General features: G+C 35.3%; 3 protein-coding genes across 7 annotated transcripts; all 3 read right to left on the bottom strand.

Annotated features, from left to right (window-relative positions):
• Positions 1-1,304: 1,304 nt before the first annotated feature.
• LOC143450304 (uncharacterized) lies at positions 1,305-9,180 on the bottom strand. Of its 5 annotated transcripts, none has more exons than XM_076950783.1 (14): positions 8,905-9,180; positions 6,887-7,040; positions 6,636-6,769; positions 5,707-5,797; positions 5,427-5,585; positions 5,199-5,266; positions 4,820-5,022; positions 4,566-4,710; positions 4,379-4,492; positions 4,119-4,292; positions 3,937-4,038; positions 3,734-3,828; positions 2,042-2,123; positions 1,305-1,691 (listed from the first exon to the last, which is right to left on the bottom strand). In XM_076950783.1, the coding sequence occupies exons 1-14, from the start codon at positions 9,058-9,060 to the stop codon at positions 1,566-1,568; spliced, it is 1,803 nt and encodes a 600-aa protein (XP_076806898.1). In that variant the 5' UTR covers positions 9,061-9,180; the 3' UTR covers positions 1,305-1,565. The 5 variants fall into 5 exon arrangements, 3 of the variants coding, with proteins under 3 accessions (XP_076806898.1, XP_076806899.1, XP_076806900.1); XM_076950784.1 differs by having other exon boundaries at positions 3,946-4,038; XR_013114680.1 differs by having other exon boundaries at positions 1,624-1,691; positions 2,042-2,149.
• Positions 9,181-10,454: 1,274 nt separating this feature from the next.
• LOC143449658 (WD repeat-containing protein 91-like) lies at positions 10,455-13,338 on the bottom strand. The gene has a single exon (XM_076949936.1). The coding sequence runs from the start codon at positions 13,314-13,316 to the stop codon at positions 10,740-10,742; it is 2,577 nt and encodes an 858-aa protein (XP_076806051.1). The 5' UTR covers positions 13,317-13,338; the 3' UTR covers positions 10,455-10,739.
• Positions 13,339-13,342: 4 nt separating this feature from the next.
• LOC143449659 (L-seryl-tRNA(Sec) kinase-like) lies at positions 13,343-15,519 on the bottom strand. The gene has a single exon (XM_076949937.1). The coding sequence runs from the start codon at positions 15,402-15,404 to the stop codon at positions 14,433-14,435; it is 972 nt and encodes a 323-aa protein (XP_076806052.1). The 5' UTR covers positions 15,405-15,519; the 3' UTR covers positions 13,343-14,432.
• Positions 15,520-18,366: the final 2,847 nt, after the last annotated feature.

The following is an 18,366-nucleotide window of genomic DNA, read 5'->3' as shown; positions in this document are numbered from 1 at the left end:
CACCAGAAACGAAAGTCTTCTATTGCCCCCACATAAGCATTGTTGATATCAATGCTACAGTTGTGGGGAATATAATTTTATAGTCATTCAACCAAGCCTAATATCTTTGTTGCTATTCACAATGATAGCTAAAATATTCACGTATGATTTAGTTTTTTTTTAACTATTAAATCATGCAACTGTAAACTGAAAATGCATTTGTCATATGTAATGTAAGCACACATTAAATAGCACGTTTCTGCAAGATTTTTTTTATCTAGTGTTACTGTTGCTTCAGCATTATTTTAGTACTTTTACATTTAATGTCTTTTACTTTAAGAAGTGTTTAATATGTTTTACTAAAATCACTAGCCTATCACATTATTTTCGACAATTGAAAGCAAGGTATAGAAAATGTGTTGTTTTGATGCCCCAATGGTATGATCATTATCTAGGTCAGCGTGGTCCAACTGCAGGCCCGCGGGCCAAAGTTGGCCCGCGAGCACCGATTTTTGGCCCGTGAACTGATAGTAAGCTTTGATTCAATCTGGCAACATAACTTCAATTTTTGTTTCTTTGTTATTCTGTAATAATATTGTTATTGACAAAAACTATGTGAATGATCCTTTGTAATGCGTAACAATACCACTTTGTCCAAAAAGTTCTCTTAGGTTTTAGTTACACGCCTTGTTGTCCTAGCCCAGCGTGGTCCAACTACAGGCCCGCGGGCCGCAAGTTTGTCTCAAAGGAGAGGTTTCCCCTTTTAAAAGATGCTGCTATGAAGCTGTACTCTATGTTTGGAAGTAGGTACATACATTTGTGAATGTACGTTTTCAGCAATGAACAATATTAAAACAAAAAATCGAAATCAACTTGGAAACGAGGCTCTTCAGGCTTGCCTTCGCATGGCCACAACTACGATTCCCGTGGATACCAACGCTATTGTCGACGAAGAACCTCGACCGCAGATGTCACATTGATCAGCATTTAATAGCTAAATTTTGAACTATTCTAATTTCAGTTTTAATAAAAAAAGAGAACTTTTTTCAGTTCTAATATTAATGTCACATTGTTGTTCAGTTCTAATTTAAAAACATTGGCCCGCAAGATAAAAAAAATTTCTGATTTTGGCCCGCGATGAAAAGAAGTTGGGCCATGCTGATCTAGGTTATAACTTTATATGGTGTTTTTTTATCTACTTACTGGCTTCTGTGTGACTTGGTTTCTGTCACTGGATTCCATGTATGCAGTGATTCACGCTCATTCTGTTAAAGCATAGCTACATGTCACTAACAGTTTCCATCCAAACCATTCACAACTGACACTGGTGATCTGATGGTAATTTATTGCAAACATGAAAAGAACAGCACAATATACAAATGTATTATTAACAAGAAAAGCTGCCAGTGTTTACCTTATTAACTAAAATAGAAGCACTAAAAACATGAAATACTGATCAAAAAAAAAACAAAAGAATCATTGAAGAAACTTAATTTTTTTGAAAACATATAAAGTCAACAACATCAAAATCAAAACATGATCCTATGAAAAACTTTTCGGTCAATTTTAAATGTTGCAGAAAGAGTTTAATTATTTTTTTGACTTGCACTACGAACCAGAGCCTCAAAGACTTCACAACCAGCATTACTTTCTTGCTCCACAGCTTCAAGATAGGTCAGACGTTGTTGCACAGTATTAACGGGAACAGTCTCCTGAAATACCAAGCAAACAACTTAAAATTACACAACTGTGTACTTCAATGATATCAGCATTAGAAATGTTTTTTTTTATAATTTTAGTGATGGAATAAAACTATGGCGTTTTTCCTAGTAGTTTTTTCTCAGTCAATTGTAGCTCTTTGCATTTTTGTAGTATGGTTCTTTTACTACAGTGTATTTTTATAACGATTATTGCTTCATTTTAAAAAAACTATTTAAATCTACTTTAACTATTCTGTTGATAAGGGTTGTACAATACCATAAACGAACAAACCCATACATTTTTGTCGGTCCAGAAACATATTCTGTATAAGAAGATTTTGACAAGTCTCAAAAAAATTTACCTGGCTATGATACAAATTCTTGCGTGAATTATGTCTTGAAAGGCTTCTTTCCATGCCGGCAGGAATTGCTGTCATAATCGAGCTTGGGAAAATACCATAATTTGTTATCTGCCAATGTTTGTTATATTAGAGATACGTGCCATAATAAATATCCTTCATTTCCTAGCAGTTAGCAGACTTATAGACAAAGCTTTCATAGTATTATTGTGTCTATTTCTAGGAAATATCCTTAATTTTAACTTGGGTGCTTATTTTATCTTATTTTGAACAATACAGCAATTCCAAATGCAAATCTTTTTGATATCATCTTCCAGCATACCGCTTTACCAGTCCGTAAAAGAGAATAACACATGAAGTGTTTTCACACAATAAAAGAAAATACGACACAGTAAATAAGACACCAAAGAGCATTGGTCCATTTAGCATTGTTTGTACTTTAAGCTACCTAGATTATCTAGGAATGATAGTTTTGCATTGTTGATGATGATGTGAACGATTTATTATTTTCTTGACAATGTTATTATTTCCAACAACTTATTATAACTAGGGCCATTTTTATTTTGACCTAAAAAAATTTTTTTTTGACTTTATTTTTATCAAATTTTGACTTTATTTTGACCTAACGAAATTGCTTATTTGTAGAGGCCACAGTTCTTCCTCCAGTTACCCAAACATAATATTTTGTCGATTTCAGACCCAAACGTAATATTTTGTCGAAAAGTCAAGGTGTTTTATGGATTATAAAAAGTGTGTGGTGTTTTTTGGCGATAGATTTAGGTAGTTTGTGTTATTTTGTCCTTGTGAAAAGGGCACTTTGCCTCGATTTTCTCCGCATGGTAAATTCTAATAAACAGCAAATTAAACAGGGAATGCTTGTTGTTGTTCCAATCCAGCTTGATGGCGTTTACTTTTCCTGTGGCTTTTAACAAAATACTTTTTATCGCACTTCACTATAACCTCGCAAAAATTGCACCTTAAATCACCCCCGGGAGTTGCATTAAATTCATCAGAAAAATCTCGACAAATCTGTCTAACTTTTGCTGAAGACGATTTAGCTTGCTTGGGCATTTTTGTATTACAGAATGTCAGTAGGCTATTCCTAAAATCCAAACTGTTGATCTTCGAAAATACCACGTTTATGAAGAGGAAGTGTTTTATAAGAATTATTTAAATACGTAACAATGAATAAACAATGGACAATTTGCGATAAAAGTTACTGCTGATCCAAGTGGGCATTGTGACTTATTTCCTGCTTTTATGGGTTAATATGGTTTAATTGTGTCGCAGTTCCTGATTTACAAGGCCTCCACGAGGATTTTTACAAGAATTACTCTCAAGAAACACAAAAACTTTGTAAAAAGCCATATTTTGACAAATTTTGACTTTATTGAAAATTTTGACTTTATTGTAAATTTTGACTTTATTTTGACCTATAAACTTCTTAGAAACAATCCCCTAGGTGCTGAAAACAACTTTATTCTTTGATTCGTGGTCAGACGAGGTCCTTAAAAATTTTTGATTTTATTGACTTTTGCGGGCCCTAATTATAACCCAAGTTAATTTGACATAGGTCAAATCATGACTTGATTACATTGTTTCTTATTCGTAGAAACAATGTAAACCTCTTGTATTAACTAAATTTTTGAAAAATACATTTTTATATCTTTATAAGTCTTAAAGAATACCGTTTACCTGTTAGAATTGAGAGACTTGACTTTCTGGTTGCACTTCTGCTGCTCTTTGAAATCATTCACAATCTCCGCATCTGCCTTGAACTTGGAATTACACTGTAATTTTATCACAGTCTTTTTTAAGTACATTGATCATCATTTGAAATGAACAAAACTGATACAGATTTTAGTTGCACATGTCGGTACAAGAAACCATCTACATACTGGTGCCACCTCAGGGGCTTCAGACGTTGTTGTAACACTGGCAGAGGCAAAGCCGACACATACCATTCTATCAGCAACACTCCACAGGAAGCCCGTTTTATCCTGGAAAAATTCAAATATTACGGAGATATTACAGTGCACTGATCAAAACCCAAGCACAAAACACTGAACAATGAACATACAGCATTTCCTGATGCACTGAACAAGTGCACAATGTATTTGCAAGGTTTAGACTTATTGGGTAAAAAGGTTGCAATAAATTGATTGCCAAACACATATGCATCAAACCACTTTATAGCAGGCAGTGGCCACTTTGTAGGATTAGCTGCTGAGCTCAATGATGTAGGAGGTTCAACCTAAAAAGAATAGTGATAAAAATAAAGATGCCAGAAAAGAAATAGCAGGTATTGTACATGCTACATACACCATTCAGCACCCTTACCCCAAACAAAGAGCACTGAGTAGACAGTTGTGGAACTTCGGCCATCTCCGGCGATATTCTACGAAGATCACTTAACCCAACCTCACTAGTATTTCCATAATCAATGTACATAACCTATTGAACAAATATATGGCATTTAACAAATGTTTCTTTACAATCAATTACTTTCACCAGTAAATCAACTTACTTCAATTTTGTCGATTTGAAGCACATCAGTTACTCTGGCCCGGTACCAACAACGATCCATAACAAACAAAGCAACACAAATTGTGCCAACTTTGGGAGGTTCTTCATATTGCAGACGCTTAGTCCACGTTTGCGAATAGAAATTGCTAATAATAATTTGCAAGTAGATTTTATTTTCACAAAAATGTTTAGCAATCTTCATACCAGTTGATGACAATATTTTTATCGTTAAAAACGTTATATCAATTATCTCACTTTATTTGTTGTTGTATGCTAATGAGTTGCCTTGAGCCCTTTTTGATTTGCACACTGAACATTGAAGGACTAGTGACATCACTCACTACAACAGACACTTGTTCCTCATATGAAATGTTGTGTAGCAAAACTAAGCCCAGATCTTGAAATTTTAGACCACGTTGAAGTTTTGATTTGTGCGAATGGTTTGCTTCTTTGGATTCCTGCAGAGTTAATATGTGTTGAGTTACGATTTCTATTAGTTTTACTTCCAAATATAAAAATTGATCAGCTATGGTAAACATGTACTATCTGTTTTTACAAAACACTATCCAAATAAACACTTTCATTGCAAAAATAGTACTTATTTTCAATCATATGACCCTCACAATAAACTTACATAGTTACGGCCTTCACCAGTTTTGTTCACAATATCTTTATTAGTCACTTCAGGATAACTGTCATCATCTTCAGCACAAAACAAATTTAATGTGAAACTGACCAAACACACAAACTAGTGTTAATGTTTTTATTTTTTCCCATCAGTCATATATTGTCAAAAAAAAATTACCGAGAAAGTATTATGCTAGCAAATTGGAGACGACTAAAATTTTCTGCAAGTACAAACCATCACTACTGAAAAGAATTTCTGAATCATAAATTTCACGTGAAGGCGTGCTGCTTTCTAGTACAACAGGAAACTCCTTTTTCGTAACACTTTTGTTTATGTTAGTGACTTTACTAGTTGCTTCCTCACTGCTTCTTGTGGAGTGAACTGACATAGATTCTGTGTTAAAAAGTACAATATATACATCCAAAGATGAATTATATTATCAAAGAAAGATGTTATTTCAAAGAAATTGGTGTTATACATCCTACTGTAAATTATCAGAGAGGTTGTAACATACCTACTTTAGAAGGGGTCATGAAGTTGCTTAGAATAGCACTTGTATCAAGTGATAATGGTTCAAACACTTCCAATTTGGGTTCAGACGGTTGCTAAGTAAGCATATATATAGAAAACATCATTAATTTGGAAACCAAAAGTTTCAGAAGAGCATGTAATTCTAAGTAAGAAGAGTTAGAGTAGATGCAAATAATTTAATTAAAGACAGTTCTCGTAGTAGCTGTATTTATTTTCAGTGCAAGTTAGAACTAACCAGACAAAGTGACTATTTGCTACTTAGGTGGGATAAAAAATTCCAAGTAAGATTGATTCAAAAGTAAGGAATTGAGTCATAAGATAAGGTTGTAGTTGCTGAGATAGCAATGGATAAAATAATCAAATTGAAAAAGTCCATGGAATGTGGAAGATGGACCATGAGGTGCCTCTCTACTTCTTATTTTGTCGGATATCTAACCAATGGAATGAAATTTCATCCGATGCGATTCGGGATGAGAAACTTCAAATAGAAAAAGTATCCAGATCTACAACTACCTACCATGCTCAGTATCGATGTGCAACCAAAATCATCATTTTTACTAAATATGTAGTGAACTTTTATCACGCAGCTTTATGGCTTTATTCCTTACAGCATTAATCATGCTTTTTGTCATGCTCTGTTCCTATAAGTAGCAAACAATCACATTGTAGAGTATGTTTTACCCGGCAACGAAAATCAGTTGAGTTACTACTGGAAATGTCTGCAATTAAAATGCTTATATTGACTTTTGTTCTAATCTTTTTCCTTTGAATAATTATTATCTGTTTCAAGAAAATTCATTAAGAAACCGTTTGCTTTACAATTTAAATACAAACCCATGTAAACAAGATCAAGCAAAAACACAACAACAGAAATAGGACATGCCAACACAAAAATTAAATACAGAAAATAACCATTAACGTCGTGGAACCACTTCTAGTAAAGAGTTCTTTGGGATGATTGAGATCATTTACACTTTTACTTGGCAAATTCTCAAATTTCAATGCTACTTTGTCCAACTTTTCCATTGTAGGACTTTCAGTACCATCTACATATTTACAAACAAATAATGTACATTTCCTGTCACAATATGCTGTAACTAGTTTAAAGCAAAGTTATTTAGAAAGAAACTGTTTAAAATAAGAAGTCTGGAAAAGCTATTTACCTTCTGAAATATCATTGTCAGAAAAGCAACAAGAAAAGTGAATTTCAAAAAGATCATCAGTGCATTTTTGAAGAGCTTGTCCCATTTCAAATACGTCACTAAGAAACTGATCATCATCTTTTTCGAATAACAGTTGCTCTGCTGCATTTATTGGCTGGCAAAAAAGTCAATTTGCAAAATACTAATTAAAAACAAGCTTTATGCATATAGAAAAATTTTCAATACGGATCTTCTAATTAAATGGAAAATGTATCCTAAATAACCACTACATTAAATCTTGCTAAATGTTTTCTAGGTTGTTATATATTATTTTTATAAGAAAAAAGGTAAAAGGAGGTTGATTGTATTCATACCTGGACTGAAATCAGACAAAAAGATTTAATGCTAAATATGTCTATGCAAAAGCGAAAACACAGAAAAAGTTTTCTGTTGCTAACTATCTCATACATACAGTGAAGTTAAAAAAAAATCGTTTCCACATGTCGTCACTCTCCCAGTAATAGAGGAAGATATAAAGTTAGTTATTAGTTCTAGATGATGTGAAATAGCAAAAGTAAATACTAAGTAGCAGAACAGCATTTTGAAGTATCCTTGAAAAAAATTCTTTTTTTAGAAAATTAGAACTCCAAAAAGCAAAATGGGGTCTCCTTTACTTTTGCATTCCCATGCCAACAGCGTGTATTGTGGAGTTGTAATGTTATAACATCTCCCCTATTATCTCATAACTCTTTTCCATTCAGGTCTTCATGTGGGGTTGCAAAAGTATAAGAGATTTGCAAGATGTATGGCAGTCCTAGGTAAGTGTCTGGTGTCATAAAATCCTAAGTATTATTAGTTGGCAATAGCTAGCAAATCCTGAAATCGAGTGTGCATGTATGTAACAGTGTATCACGTGAATCTGGGGTATGCCATGCAGCTTACATAAGATCCAGGCCCCGACTGGAAAGTATGGCAGTCTTCGATAAGAGTCATGAGAAACAGTGCGAGCAAAGACGCAAATTTGCAGAGTATGGTCGTTTTCAATATTATATAAGGTGGACCAAACAACCAAAATGACAAGTGAGATGCGCAAAAAATGCTCTGACAAAATATGGAAGTGTGCACTTAGGTGTGCAATACAAGGAGAATGTTGGAGAAGGTATGCAGATTTCTTTCATATGACAGGGGAGATTATTGGTTTACTGGTCAGATGTACAATGAAAATGACTACAAAAACCTGGTTGAAATATTGAAACCTTAGAAAAAGCATCAAACTCATTGAAAAATCACTGAAAACAGGAGCCATCTGCACTCAAGATTCCAAGGAGCAATAAGTGTGCAGAACATGCAACCTAAGTGGTGCAACAGTTGTATACTGCTTGCCAAAACAAAGACTAACTGCAAGTTTGGTTTATTCTAGGCAACAAGTAGCAAAAAACAAATTACGAAATTTAGAAATACTTCATCGTGAACCCTTTTCGCTGACATTATATGCAAACAATTTACATTTAAGTCATTCTATCATAAACATAAGCCTTGTTTGAGTAATGAAGTTAGTTTTGCAAAACTGGATATCCTGTAGGCCTATTCATTTGGTGAAAAATTATCACAAAGTAATAAAATCAATTTACTGATTCTGGAGTGACATTCTTTCAAAATCTGTTGAATTAAAAGTTATTTTCTTTGCTTTTCAACAAAAGTTTATTGAATTACAATACAAGAATACAAGATTGTAAAAATCTCATAACACTGAGTCTATGCCAAACTCTGCGGTCTGGATGGCGTGTACCGAAGCCTCAAATTTTTAATTAGGCTAAATAAATTATTATAGTTATTATAAATTGTTGTGAAGATAAAAAATTTCGGCTAACATATTGATGAATCTCGTGCATGCAGGCGCCACACTTCTCACTATGGATCCGGGACGAGTTTAAATAATGCAAATATGGCTTAGAGGTATAAATTCTTGAACGTTTTTCTGCCATAATGCTAAAAGTTGTTATATACGCAGTAGTCTATCTATCAGTATATGATGGTACCTTGTCCGATACAGAATCAACTTTCTTTTTAAAATCAACCAAAGTCTCCTTGCACCTTTCCTTCACGGCATCCAGCTGTGATTTTAACCATTGACGTCGATATTGAGCTACCGTTGCTTTTGAACGGGACTTTACTGAAACATGCTTTGACGACATGATTTCGTGTTATGTATTTTAAGCAACTGTGATCAACACGGTGTTTCATTCACAAGGCCACACAACACGTGTGAATTATCTACAACTACAACATGATGTAAACAAAATTTACCCGCCGGACAGCTTTGGCCCTGTTCTAATTCATATTATTGGAACATCAACATTTAATATCAGTGTTTCCAAGTTTGCATTCAGATTTTAATCTTCTTTTTTTCTAAATTGTGGTTTAAAATTTTGACAAATTTTAGTAATAAAAAATGTGCTGTATTTTAATAAGTCTATGATCACTGGTGGCTTTAGGGTTGGGGGGAGGCGAGGTATGGCGCGACTTACATTTTGGGTCTCTAAAATTCTGAAATTAATTAATTTTTTGCGCTCCGCGCACTTTGGACGAAGGTGGAAAAACGTAGGAATTCAAACATGAATCTTCAAAAAATTTTACCCCTCCACCCTTCTTCTCAATCTTAAAGAGGCTACACCACTGATAAAAGCGTCTTCTTATCTATTAAAATTACTCTTTGCTTCGTGTTGCCTAATATAAGTATCAACCATAATTATTTTATCCTTTCCCAAGCGTTACTTATTACCAAAGGATATTGCCTTATATGGCACTTACGCACCTGATGCAGTTGAATTTAAGTAAAAAATGCTATATACAAGCAGTGAATTTGATAAAGCAAATGATTACTTAACAAGCGTAATGTGACGAAGAAACGCATACTGGCCTAACGCAACACCAACTTTGTTCATGTTGCCTAATCTTTGGAAACATAAAATAGGCGTGTTATACGTCGCTACAAAATTATTGTTTATGCCGTTTCGAAATCGTCCGACATAAATTGCAAGCTGCTATTCGAATAGATATGAGATTTCATTTCAAGGCGTTTTTTGAAGTGTAAAGAGGCAAAATTTTTGCGCTCCACTCATTTTCCGCTGAGTTGATAAACGCAAAAATTTCAGGCTAAATTTTCATAAAATCTCCCCTCAACACAAGGTTAATTTAAAGTAAACATATACTTTAAATTAACACTTGCATCATTAGTGGTATAAAAGTTTAGTGCGTCCATTTGAAAATGTTCTGCGGGAGCCCTTGTCTATAGCCTAGTAAGATTAAAACTATTTTATTACACCCATGAACGCTTAACTGTGGTTATATTGTCTAACACTCTAACCTAACATAATTGAACCGAATAAGAAAATCAGCTTGATTTTTTTCTTTAAGCCTTTGTTGATGATATTTAGATATAATCAAGCTGTTGATAGGCCCAACATGGCAATAAACTAAGGAATGTATAAAAAATCTTAACTAATTGTATGTAATGGGCGTTAACAAGTAACAAAGAAAAGGGCGAGCTTGAGCGTAAATAACTTTGTGTTTTTCCAACGAGGCACAATTTTTATTTTGAAAGTACTTTAATGAGAGGACTATCGCTGTCACAGGCTTGATCACAATGCAGTTAAACAGAGCAAGAAAAATCACTGGAGAAGACATTTTTTGTTGGATCAAGAGTAATTGCACAACGATACGCAGGTGTTCGTAAAATGATAGAACAAACGACACGATAACGTGATATGGAATCATATAATAGTCACCTTGAAAGGGCACAGCAGCAACTATGACTGGAGGCGATAAGCTAGGCATGGAATTGATTTTTTACAAAAAAAAACTGACTCAGATTTTATTGGTTTAATAAAGTAGCGACGTTAATTTTACCGTCCATTGAACCGCTTAGACAATGGCCACAATTGATGGATGAGGCCCAGTCGACGCTAGTAACAGGCGAAGAATGACTCTTCAAAAGCAAAACCTGCTTCATTTCTTGCTGCTCTACGTTCAGCTCATAGACGAGTCCCGTTAAACTATCACAAGTGAGAACGTGTTTTCCATCTGGTTCCAACGCAAACAACTTTCCACCACTGGGATCGTGTACTTGCTTGTAACCACCGTATCCTGAAATTTCAAACGGCCCAGCCGCATTTTTGTGTAGCGGCAAATCGACGGGATCGTCTATTTTTCTTTTGTCCCACGCGAAGAATTTTCCGTCGGCCCCGAGGGTAAGAATATACTTCTCCGTCGTTGTAAATTGGGTCGTATAAACACCACCGTTGTGTGCGTCCTGCACTGTGATTGCGGGAGTAAAAGTTCTGGTGTCGAAGAGGGTTAAATTGCCCTTTGAATCACCACAAGCTAATAGTAAGCCTGATTTATCATGTGCAAGGCATGTAGCATAACTATCCGCACTTTCATACACAACTCGATGAAGTGAGGCGTTACTTTCCTTTAAAGACCATATCTGGAGAGAACCTGCTGTCATAGTGCTCAAATCAGTAGTACTAGCCGTGTTAGAAAAGACCGACCTAGCAACGCAAGTAGTTGCGAACATATTCCCGGATGGATGCGATGAAATCTGTGTTATGTGTGGATAAGTATGTGAGGACTTTATATCCTGAAGAGTTAACTTGGTTTCGGGATTGTATATTCGAATAAGAGAACTGGAAGTGCCTAAAATCAGTAGGTCGTTTGCAGACTTGCACCAGTCCAAAGACAGAAACGGGGACCGTGACATAACTGTTGCAATGGTGCTTATTGATGGTTCACAACGCCACACCTTGACAACTCCATCTTTGTCACAACTGGCCACAGCATCACCTGTTGCATCAAAACGACATTGTATGATAGCAGAATGATGTTCCTGATATTCGTCAGCACTTAAAGGAATGTGAGACCTATACAAAGTTCCGGCTAAAGGATTATCTAAGGAAGGTGGAAACTGAAATGCTGGCAAAACGTTAGTTTCAGGCTTTGGTTTTATCCTTGGCATAGCATGAGCCAATTTCACGATTGGTGGTAAACTCTCGTAATTTGGGGGAGGAATAAATGGATATCTAGGCTTAGAAGTTGAGGGCTGTGATTCTGTTGATGAAGACACAGTAAGTGTAGCCTGACAAGTAGAAGTCGTACTATTTGATAAGGATAGTTGGTTGATGCTTGCAGATGTTTCATCAACTGACATTGCAATGGTTGGTTCCGAAGGTAACAAGGGTGCAGATGTAGACAAAGAAGAGGACGATGGTCGGTTGCTGGAGGCTAAACTGCTTTGTGTATCATCTTTGGAGGATGCTTCGTTTTCTTTTGAAGGTGTGTCTGAATTTACACCCATCAACTCTCGCCGTTGCATTTGATAATTTGATAATTTTTTTTCTCCTGGTGAAAGATTGGAATCTGTGAGATTAGTTACTGGAGAAGATGCTTGTTTGTCATGAGAAGAGGAAGATGGAATAGCTGAAGACGATTTGGCTTTCTTGGGAAGATATGATAGTTTTGGGACTTCCATCGACATACTTGATGCAGAGGAAGACAATTTGGCAGAAAGTTTACTTGAGCTTGATTGCTTTACCTCACTGATTTTAGTGGATGTGGGAATTGGCTTAACTGGTATGCTAGGGTCTACAGTCGTTGAACTTTTTTTGGCAAAACTAAATGGTGATTTCTTCTTTTGAGGTCGTGGTAAAAAAACTACATTATCCTCTGGCACCATTGATCCTGGTAAATTCATGGCTCTTATGTAGTTTGCTCTTAACTCTCTCTTCTGTCTTGGCATATACATATAAGTTTCTTGAGTAATTTCTTCAATGTGTGCTTGCATATCATCAACCATTGTTTGCAGCAATTCTATTCTGTCTTGGTCATCCAGAAAATGCTGTATCAATTCAGGAGCAGATGCACGATTATAAACGGCTGAAAGAAAGTTATGAAACGAAACAAGAAATGTATCTTGCCATTGCTTAGTAAAAAATGGTGCAAAGTACTTGTGATTTTCAGGATGAGGGGTAAATGGTAAAGGAAACCATTCTTTCCACTCTGGTGCACCTAACAACGTAGTATTCATTTTCTCGAAAAATTCACCACATTCCTTCTTTTTTCCATTCTGGATACAGATCACTGCGTAATAACGATACAGGCTGTATTCAATTTTCTTGACCTTTTCTTGGTCAGCTTTGTCATACTGGCTAAAAAATATTTCATGCAAATGATTCCAATAAGATCTTAGAGATTCAACATCATAGGAATTTATCATGCTTTGAACATATTGGATGACCTTGTCTGGCCGAAAACCTTTGTCTTTGTCCTGCTTTATGTCCAGGTCAAACGCTTTCAATGTATTGTTGAATCCTCGTTGCAATAAGTAATCTCGAATGAGTCTGTCCATATTCCCTACACCTTGTGCCCATATTCTTTTTGGGTGCCATGGCATTTTTAAAGTAGATCCTAGTAATGGTCCTGAAACACATGCATAACATTAGTTTCTACATTGCTCATAAAGTGTTTAATTTTTACTTATACAGTGATACCAAACAACAACACAATGACATACAATCACAATTCAATCACATAGTCTGATTTGTCACTGACAAGGCTACACAAAAAGGTTTTGTGGCCCGCGACCAATGTCACAATTAAAGTTGATGTAATTAAATTTAATTGCGTGAAACGATTGTCAGTTAATTCAATCAGAATTCCCAGTTGAAACTGTCAAAAAGCAAGGATATAAAAAATATAGCAGGTTTAATGAAGCATTGGCTGCACAGTCAAGATGTTAAACAGAAATTTTAGGATAAACCATTTTAGAAAAAACTGTTTGCAAACTGCTAAGAAACAAGAATCTATAATATAATAAGGCCCATACACTTAAAACTTTGGGCACCCCTGGTCAATGAGGTTCTTAAACCTTTTTAAATTTTTATTCGCCAGTATAAAGCATGGGTCTCCAATTTTTTGGCAGGCGGTCACAAAACCAAAGGGGTTAAGAGCAAATAGCTTCAACGAATAAAAAGCAAACACATTGTTAAATCATAATACAAAGATTTCTTTTTTGTTTTGGTTTATTACTGGGAAGTATAGCATAATAGCTTACAATCACAGATTAAAGTCAGCAAAATTTCTTATTCCTCATCAGCTATTTGTCATTTTTCTTATATTTAATTATTAGGAGAGGTTTTATGAAGACTCTTGTTCTGGAATGAATCATAATGGGATTTACCAAATGCATTGATCCAAAGAAATTGGCAGCATTGTGGTATAAATTCAATATGGCACCATTTGGCGCAGTTTGGAGACCTGTAGCTGTAGTCTAGTACTTTTACATGCATTTGCGTTTGCAGAAGATTTTTGGAGGGGTTTTTTAAGGTTGCGTAACACAATTAATGATTAATAATTCAGTTCTTTATGCATGTAAAGTGCTAATGAAAGGCAGGGGTTTTAACCACTAAACCCTATCCTTGCGTTTGCTAATGTTTACAGAATAACAGGTTGTTAACTTTAATACTTAAACAAAAACAATGCATGCACATAATCAAAACGCATTTTACTGTCAACTTAAATTTAGTTCTTCTAAATAACCAGTTAAAAGATTTCTCAACCTTAGGGTAAGTTTTTCTTGATCAATGTGTCTCGTATGTGTTAAGTAATCATTTTCATGCATATTCCCACATTTTATTTCTTGAAGTACCATCTTCTTTGCAAGTGAGAGTTTAGGAGCTAAGCACTGCGGACTAAGCTCATGCTTTAAAACTTCACCACATAACCTACGCAACACAATATCAGCTTGGTGAGTGAGACTGTTCATATTCACCAGTCTGGTATGTTCGGCCAATTTATGGTCAACCAAATTAATATTCTGCATTGGATTAGCAAATGCATGGTCCAGCAATACAGCGACCTTGTTCAAAACATCATCATCTATTGTTGAGGTGTCAACTTCGCAATAATTGCTTTCCCACTTGCATTGAGATGTTCCTGGCAGTTCCATTTGAGCTTGAATTCTTAAAAATGATTGATTCTTAACAATACTTTCGGATGATCGACTTTCATTTCTCTGCTGGCATATAAGAAGTGGACAGGCCATATATAAAATGGCAAAACCAGTGTTCAATTGCCGGGATAACTGACAATATTCATATCTCATTTCTCTGAATTGCATATTATCATCAACCAAAATTACAACATTCTTAGTCATAGCGCTTTTTATTAATTTTTCAGTCTGAAGTAATACCCGATTTACCTCTTTTTCTACTAATGTTTGCACTTGTAATATTTTCATGTCAATATTACCGGAGAGAAAAAATTGCAGTACATTATGCACAAAGTGTAGAACTAATTGTCTGCGAGCTTTCCATGCATGAATGTCTCGTGGGTCTTTAAAATCGATCCATGGTATCAGTGCATCATAACATACGTGAATAAATTGATACTGATGCAGTTCACTTTTTATCAAACTACTGCAAAAAGTTGTTTTTCCAGAACCAGGCAACCCACATAATACACAAATACACGCCTTTGACATTACGTGGAATCAATTTTACACAAACTATTTCGGTAAAAAACTTTATTACTCGTGAAAAGATGCTGTACTCAAGAATAGTGATTAAACTTATGGTCAGCACTCAGCAACTTCTTTCATAAGGTCTGTAAGTTAGGTGTAAATTTCATAAAGGGAATTTCCCCATGTAAAAACTGCTAGGCCACAGGAATTCATATACCAACGATTTTAAAAGCGTTTTATAAAAATGTTTTTTATGGTTAACATTGAAGTAACTCTCTGTTAAAGAATAGCTAACACCAGGCTACTCCACAACAATGTTGTGCTTTTCAAGCGTTATAATATGATTATGGCCCGGTAACAGAATATTTATGCTTGACTTAAACTGAAGAATATCTTTTTCGACTTTGAAAATCCTGGATGATTTTTCACCGTTTGGGCTCCCACTGCGTGAGCATGGCTGGGTGCATTGGGTGCTGGGTGTAATTCCCTATGGATGCTATTTTTCTTTTTTAATGTTTTGGGAACTGCTTGCTGGTACCACTAGAACAAAGGAAGCGTGGTTAATGCCTTGCTCAAACATCATCTAACACTACTATAACCACGCGGGCGCACTGTCAAGGGAACCGTATTAAATTGCACATAATAGTTTATTGGGCTATAAATTCTTTTCGCGCAGTGTTTCCCCAAAGTGGGCCTTGCCCTCTCTACATGCACTATGAAGTTTTAGGAGAGCGTTTTCAAGAAAACGATCGGCAGGGGAGTTGGAGTAAAAGGAACTCGAAACAGAACCAAAATCAACCAAAATGGTTAATTTTCCGATATGGTAAAGTAATAATAACAATGCAGAATGGCTCATGATTCATTTACACGAGCGGGTTCAATTTCAAGCAAGCTTTTTTAAGGGTTATGCGCTCGCCGCTCTTTTTCTTTGTACAAACAATGCTGCGAATGCAAAAAATGGATAAAAATGGTTGAATTTAAAAAAATATTGGTTAAATATAATTTTGTTTTTAGAGTGATTCAAGACTAATTTTTTACAGTGAATAAAACATGATTACTTAAGATTAGGCTAATTTCACGCAAGGCTGTAAGCACGTCAGAATCATGTCATGGCGGTTCGATATAACCGCTTTCTTTTTAAACTGATAAACAATGGTCAGTGACAGACAGGCTTGCACAGATTTTGATGACTTAACCGATATATAAGCTACTTTAAAAGTGAATAATATTGAATTAATGAACGTCGGCATCTACCATTCTAGAAGGTTCTTAATACTCTACTTGTCTGTTAATCATTTTTGGCAGGTGTGACCAAAACAAAATGCTTCATCATTGGATTCCATGAAATTGCCTAATACTTACAACAAATTATGATAAGAAATTTTTGGCTACAACTAGACACACGTTTTACAATGTAAATATGGAACATTCGAATGCGATTGGTTTTTAAACTTGCGCCGAAGTGAAAGTATTTTTATGGCTATAAAACAGCGGAAGCATGAGCGCGCTTGTTTTTTTTGTGCATAAAAGAAAGAAAAAGCCACGTTTCTTTTTCATTCACGAGAGAGCGAGAGCGCGAACAACGTTTTTTAAAAGAGCAGTTACCCAGCTCTAGATGTACTTACATATTTTTTAATTGTTTTTTTTCATAGGAGTATTCCCAAATCTGGAACTGTTCTTCAGGAATGATCACTGAAAAGAAGCAAGCGTCTTTCATACGTTGCTCACGAGTGTTACAGTGCTAGCTCAAATGCTGGGAATTGATTCCGGTTCCTTCTTTTTTACCAGAAAGGCGCTTAACTGGTTCGTCGCTGAAGTCGACGTCGTTTGTATAAATGTCGGTTTGCCGACATTGCGGAAGCGCTAAAATTCTCCTTGAGCTCTGTTGGCAATGTTAAAAAGAAGTTGAAATTCTGATTTAAATTTTATAATTGTTTTTTTTATAAACGTAAGTGGCAGAAAATGAACTTGCTGTTTAACAAAAATTTGTAACAATACTCGCCGGAAGGTAGCCTCATGAGCTTCCAGTTCATATAACTAAAGTGGAAAAACGTAAAGTTTTTTTATACCGCACGAATGCTCGATCTTGTCTTTGGTATATGTACACTGTAGTAAGTTATTAGACTCTTTAATCGACATGGTACATCACACACTGTATGATGAAGGTCAGTAGAGCCTAATTGTGAAGATATGCAGATGTTGTGCCTTGGAACTTAGAAGGAATTCAATCAGTAATTCAGATTTCTAAGACTTAAGACTCAATGCAATCTTCAACATCTTCAACAATCAACAATCTTCCTTAAAACTCAATTTCTGCTTCCTATAATCATACCTGAAGTACAATAAAAGCAGACAAGTCGATCTACGTATAAATAAATAAAAAATACTAAGTTAATGAACAAGGATTAATATTGTAACAAAACGTAAAAAACTGTTTATCAAATCAGGCTTGAAAGATAACCTTGTAGTTACAGCTAACCTAAACTCACAGTAACACAAAGTAAATGACCAAGTCAACGCACTTTTAGAAACGAGAACCAATCAAGCGTTGATCGAAATTCTCCACAACAAAGAGTGCGTGCCAATGGCACAAATGCAGTTATAGTTCAGGACTGTCATTTTCTAGCTACCTGTCCAAAATTTAGGGTACAATCCTCTTTATTAGGTGCGTGTAAATAATCAAAATATTGGAGCATATGAGTGATACGAACAACATGGCCTAATTAACTTCAAAACGAGACGAAGGCATCTCCCAAATTGCGATTTTAAGTTTTGACTTAGTCAGAAACCTCACTTTCGAATTACAAGATGTAGTCAGTCAATCAGTATATATAACAGTATAACAAATATGACAACACAGGAATGAAAAGTATTACCTTCAATTTTCGCAAAAGTTTTTCTGTAAAAAGGCAAACATAGGAATGGAAAAATAATGGGATTTTTGAGTAATAAATCGAGACACATTGCGCTGCACTGCATCTTT

This window comes from Clavelina lepadiformis, chromosome 3 (genome assembly GCF_947623445.1).
Source record: "Clavelina lepadiformis chromosome 3, kaClaLepa1.1, whole genome shotgun sequence".
Lineage (NCBI taxonomy): Eukaryota > Metazoa > Chordata > Ascidiacea > Aplousobranchia > Clavelinidae > Clavelina > Clavelina lepadiformis.
The sequence above is the reverse complement of the archived record's forward strand: the minus strand, read 5'-3'. Positions and strand labels throughout refer to the sequence as shown.

Coding starts and splice junctions, on each gene's coding strand:
- LOC143450304 (XM_076950783.1), bottom strand. CDS start 9,060: ATGTCGTCAAAGCATGTTTCAGTAAAGTCCCGTTCAAAAGCAACGGTA. Junction 5,586..5,706: donor CATGACCCCTTCTAAAGTAG/GTATGTTACAAC, acceptor TTTTTAACACAG/AATCTATGTCAGTTCACTCC. Junction 3,829..3,936: donor AAGCCCCTGAGGTGGCACCA/GTATGTAGATGG, acceptor ATAAAATTACAG/TGTAATTCCAAGTTCAAGGC.
- LOC143449658 (XM_076949936.1), bottom strand. CDS start 13,316: ATGCCATGGCACCCAAAAAGAATATGGGCACAAGGTGTAGGGAATATG.
- LOC143449659 (XM_076949937.1), bottom strand. CDS start 15,404: ATGTCAAAGGCGTGTATTTGTGTATTATGTGGGTTGCCTGGTTCTGGA.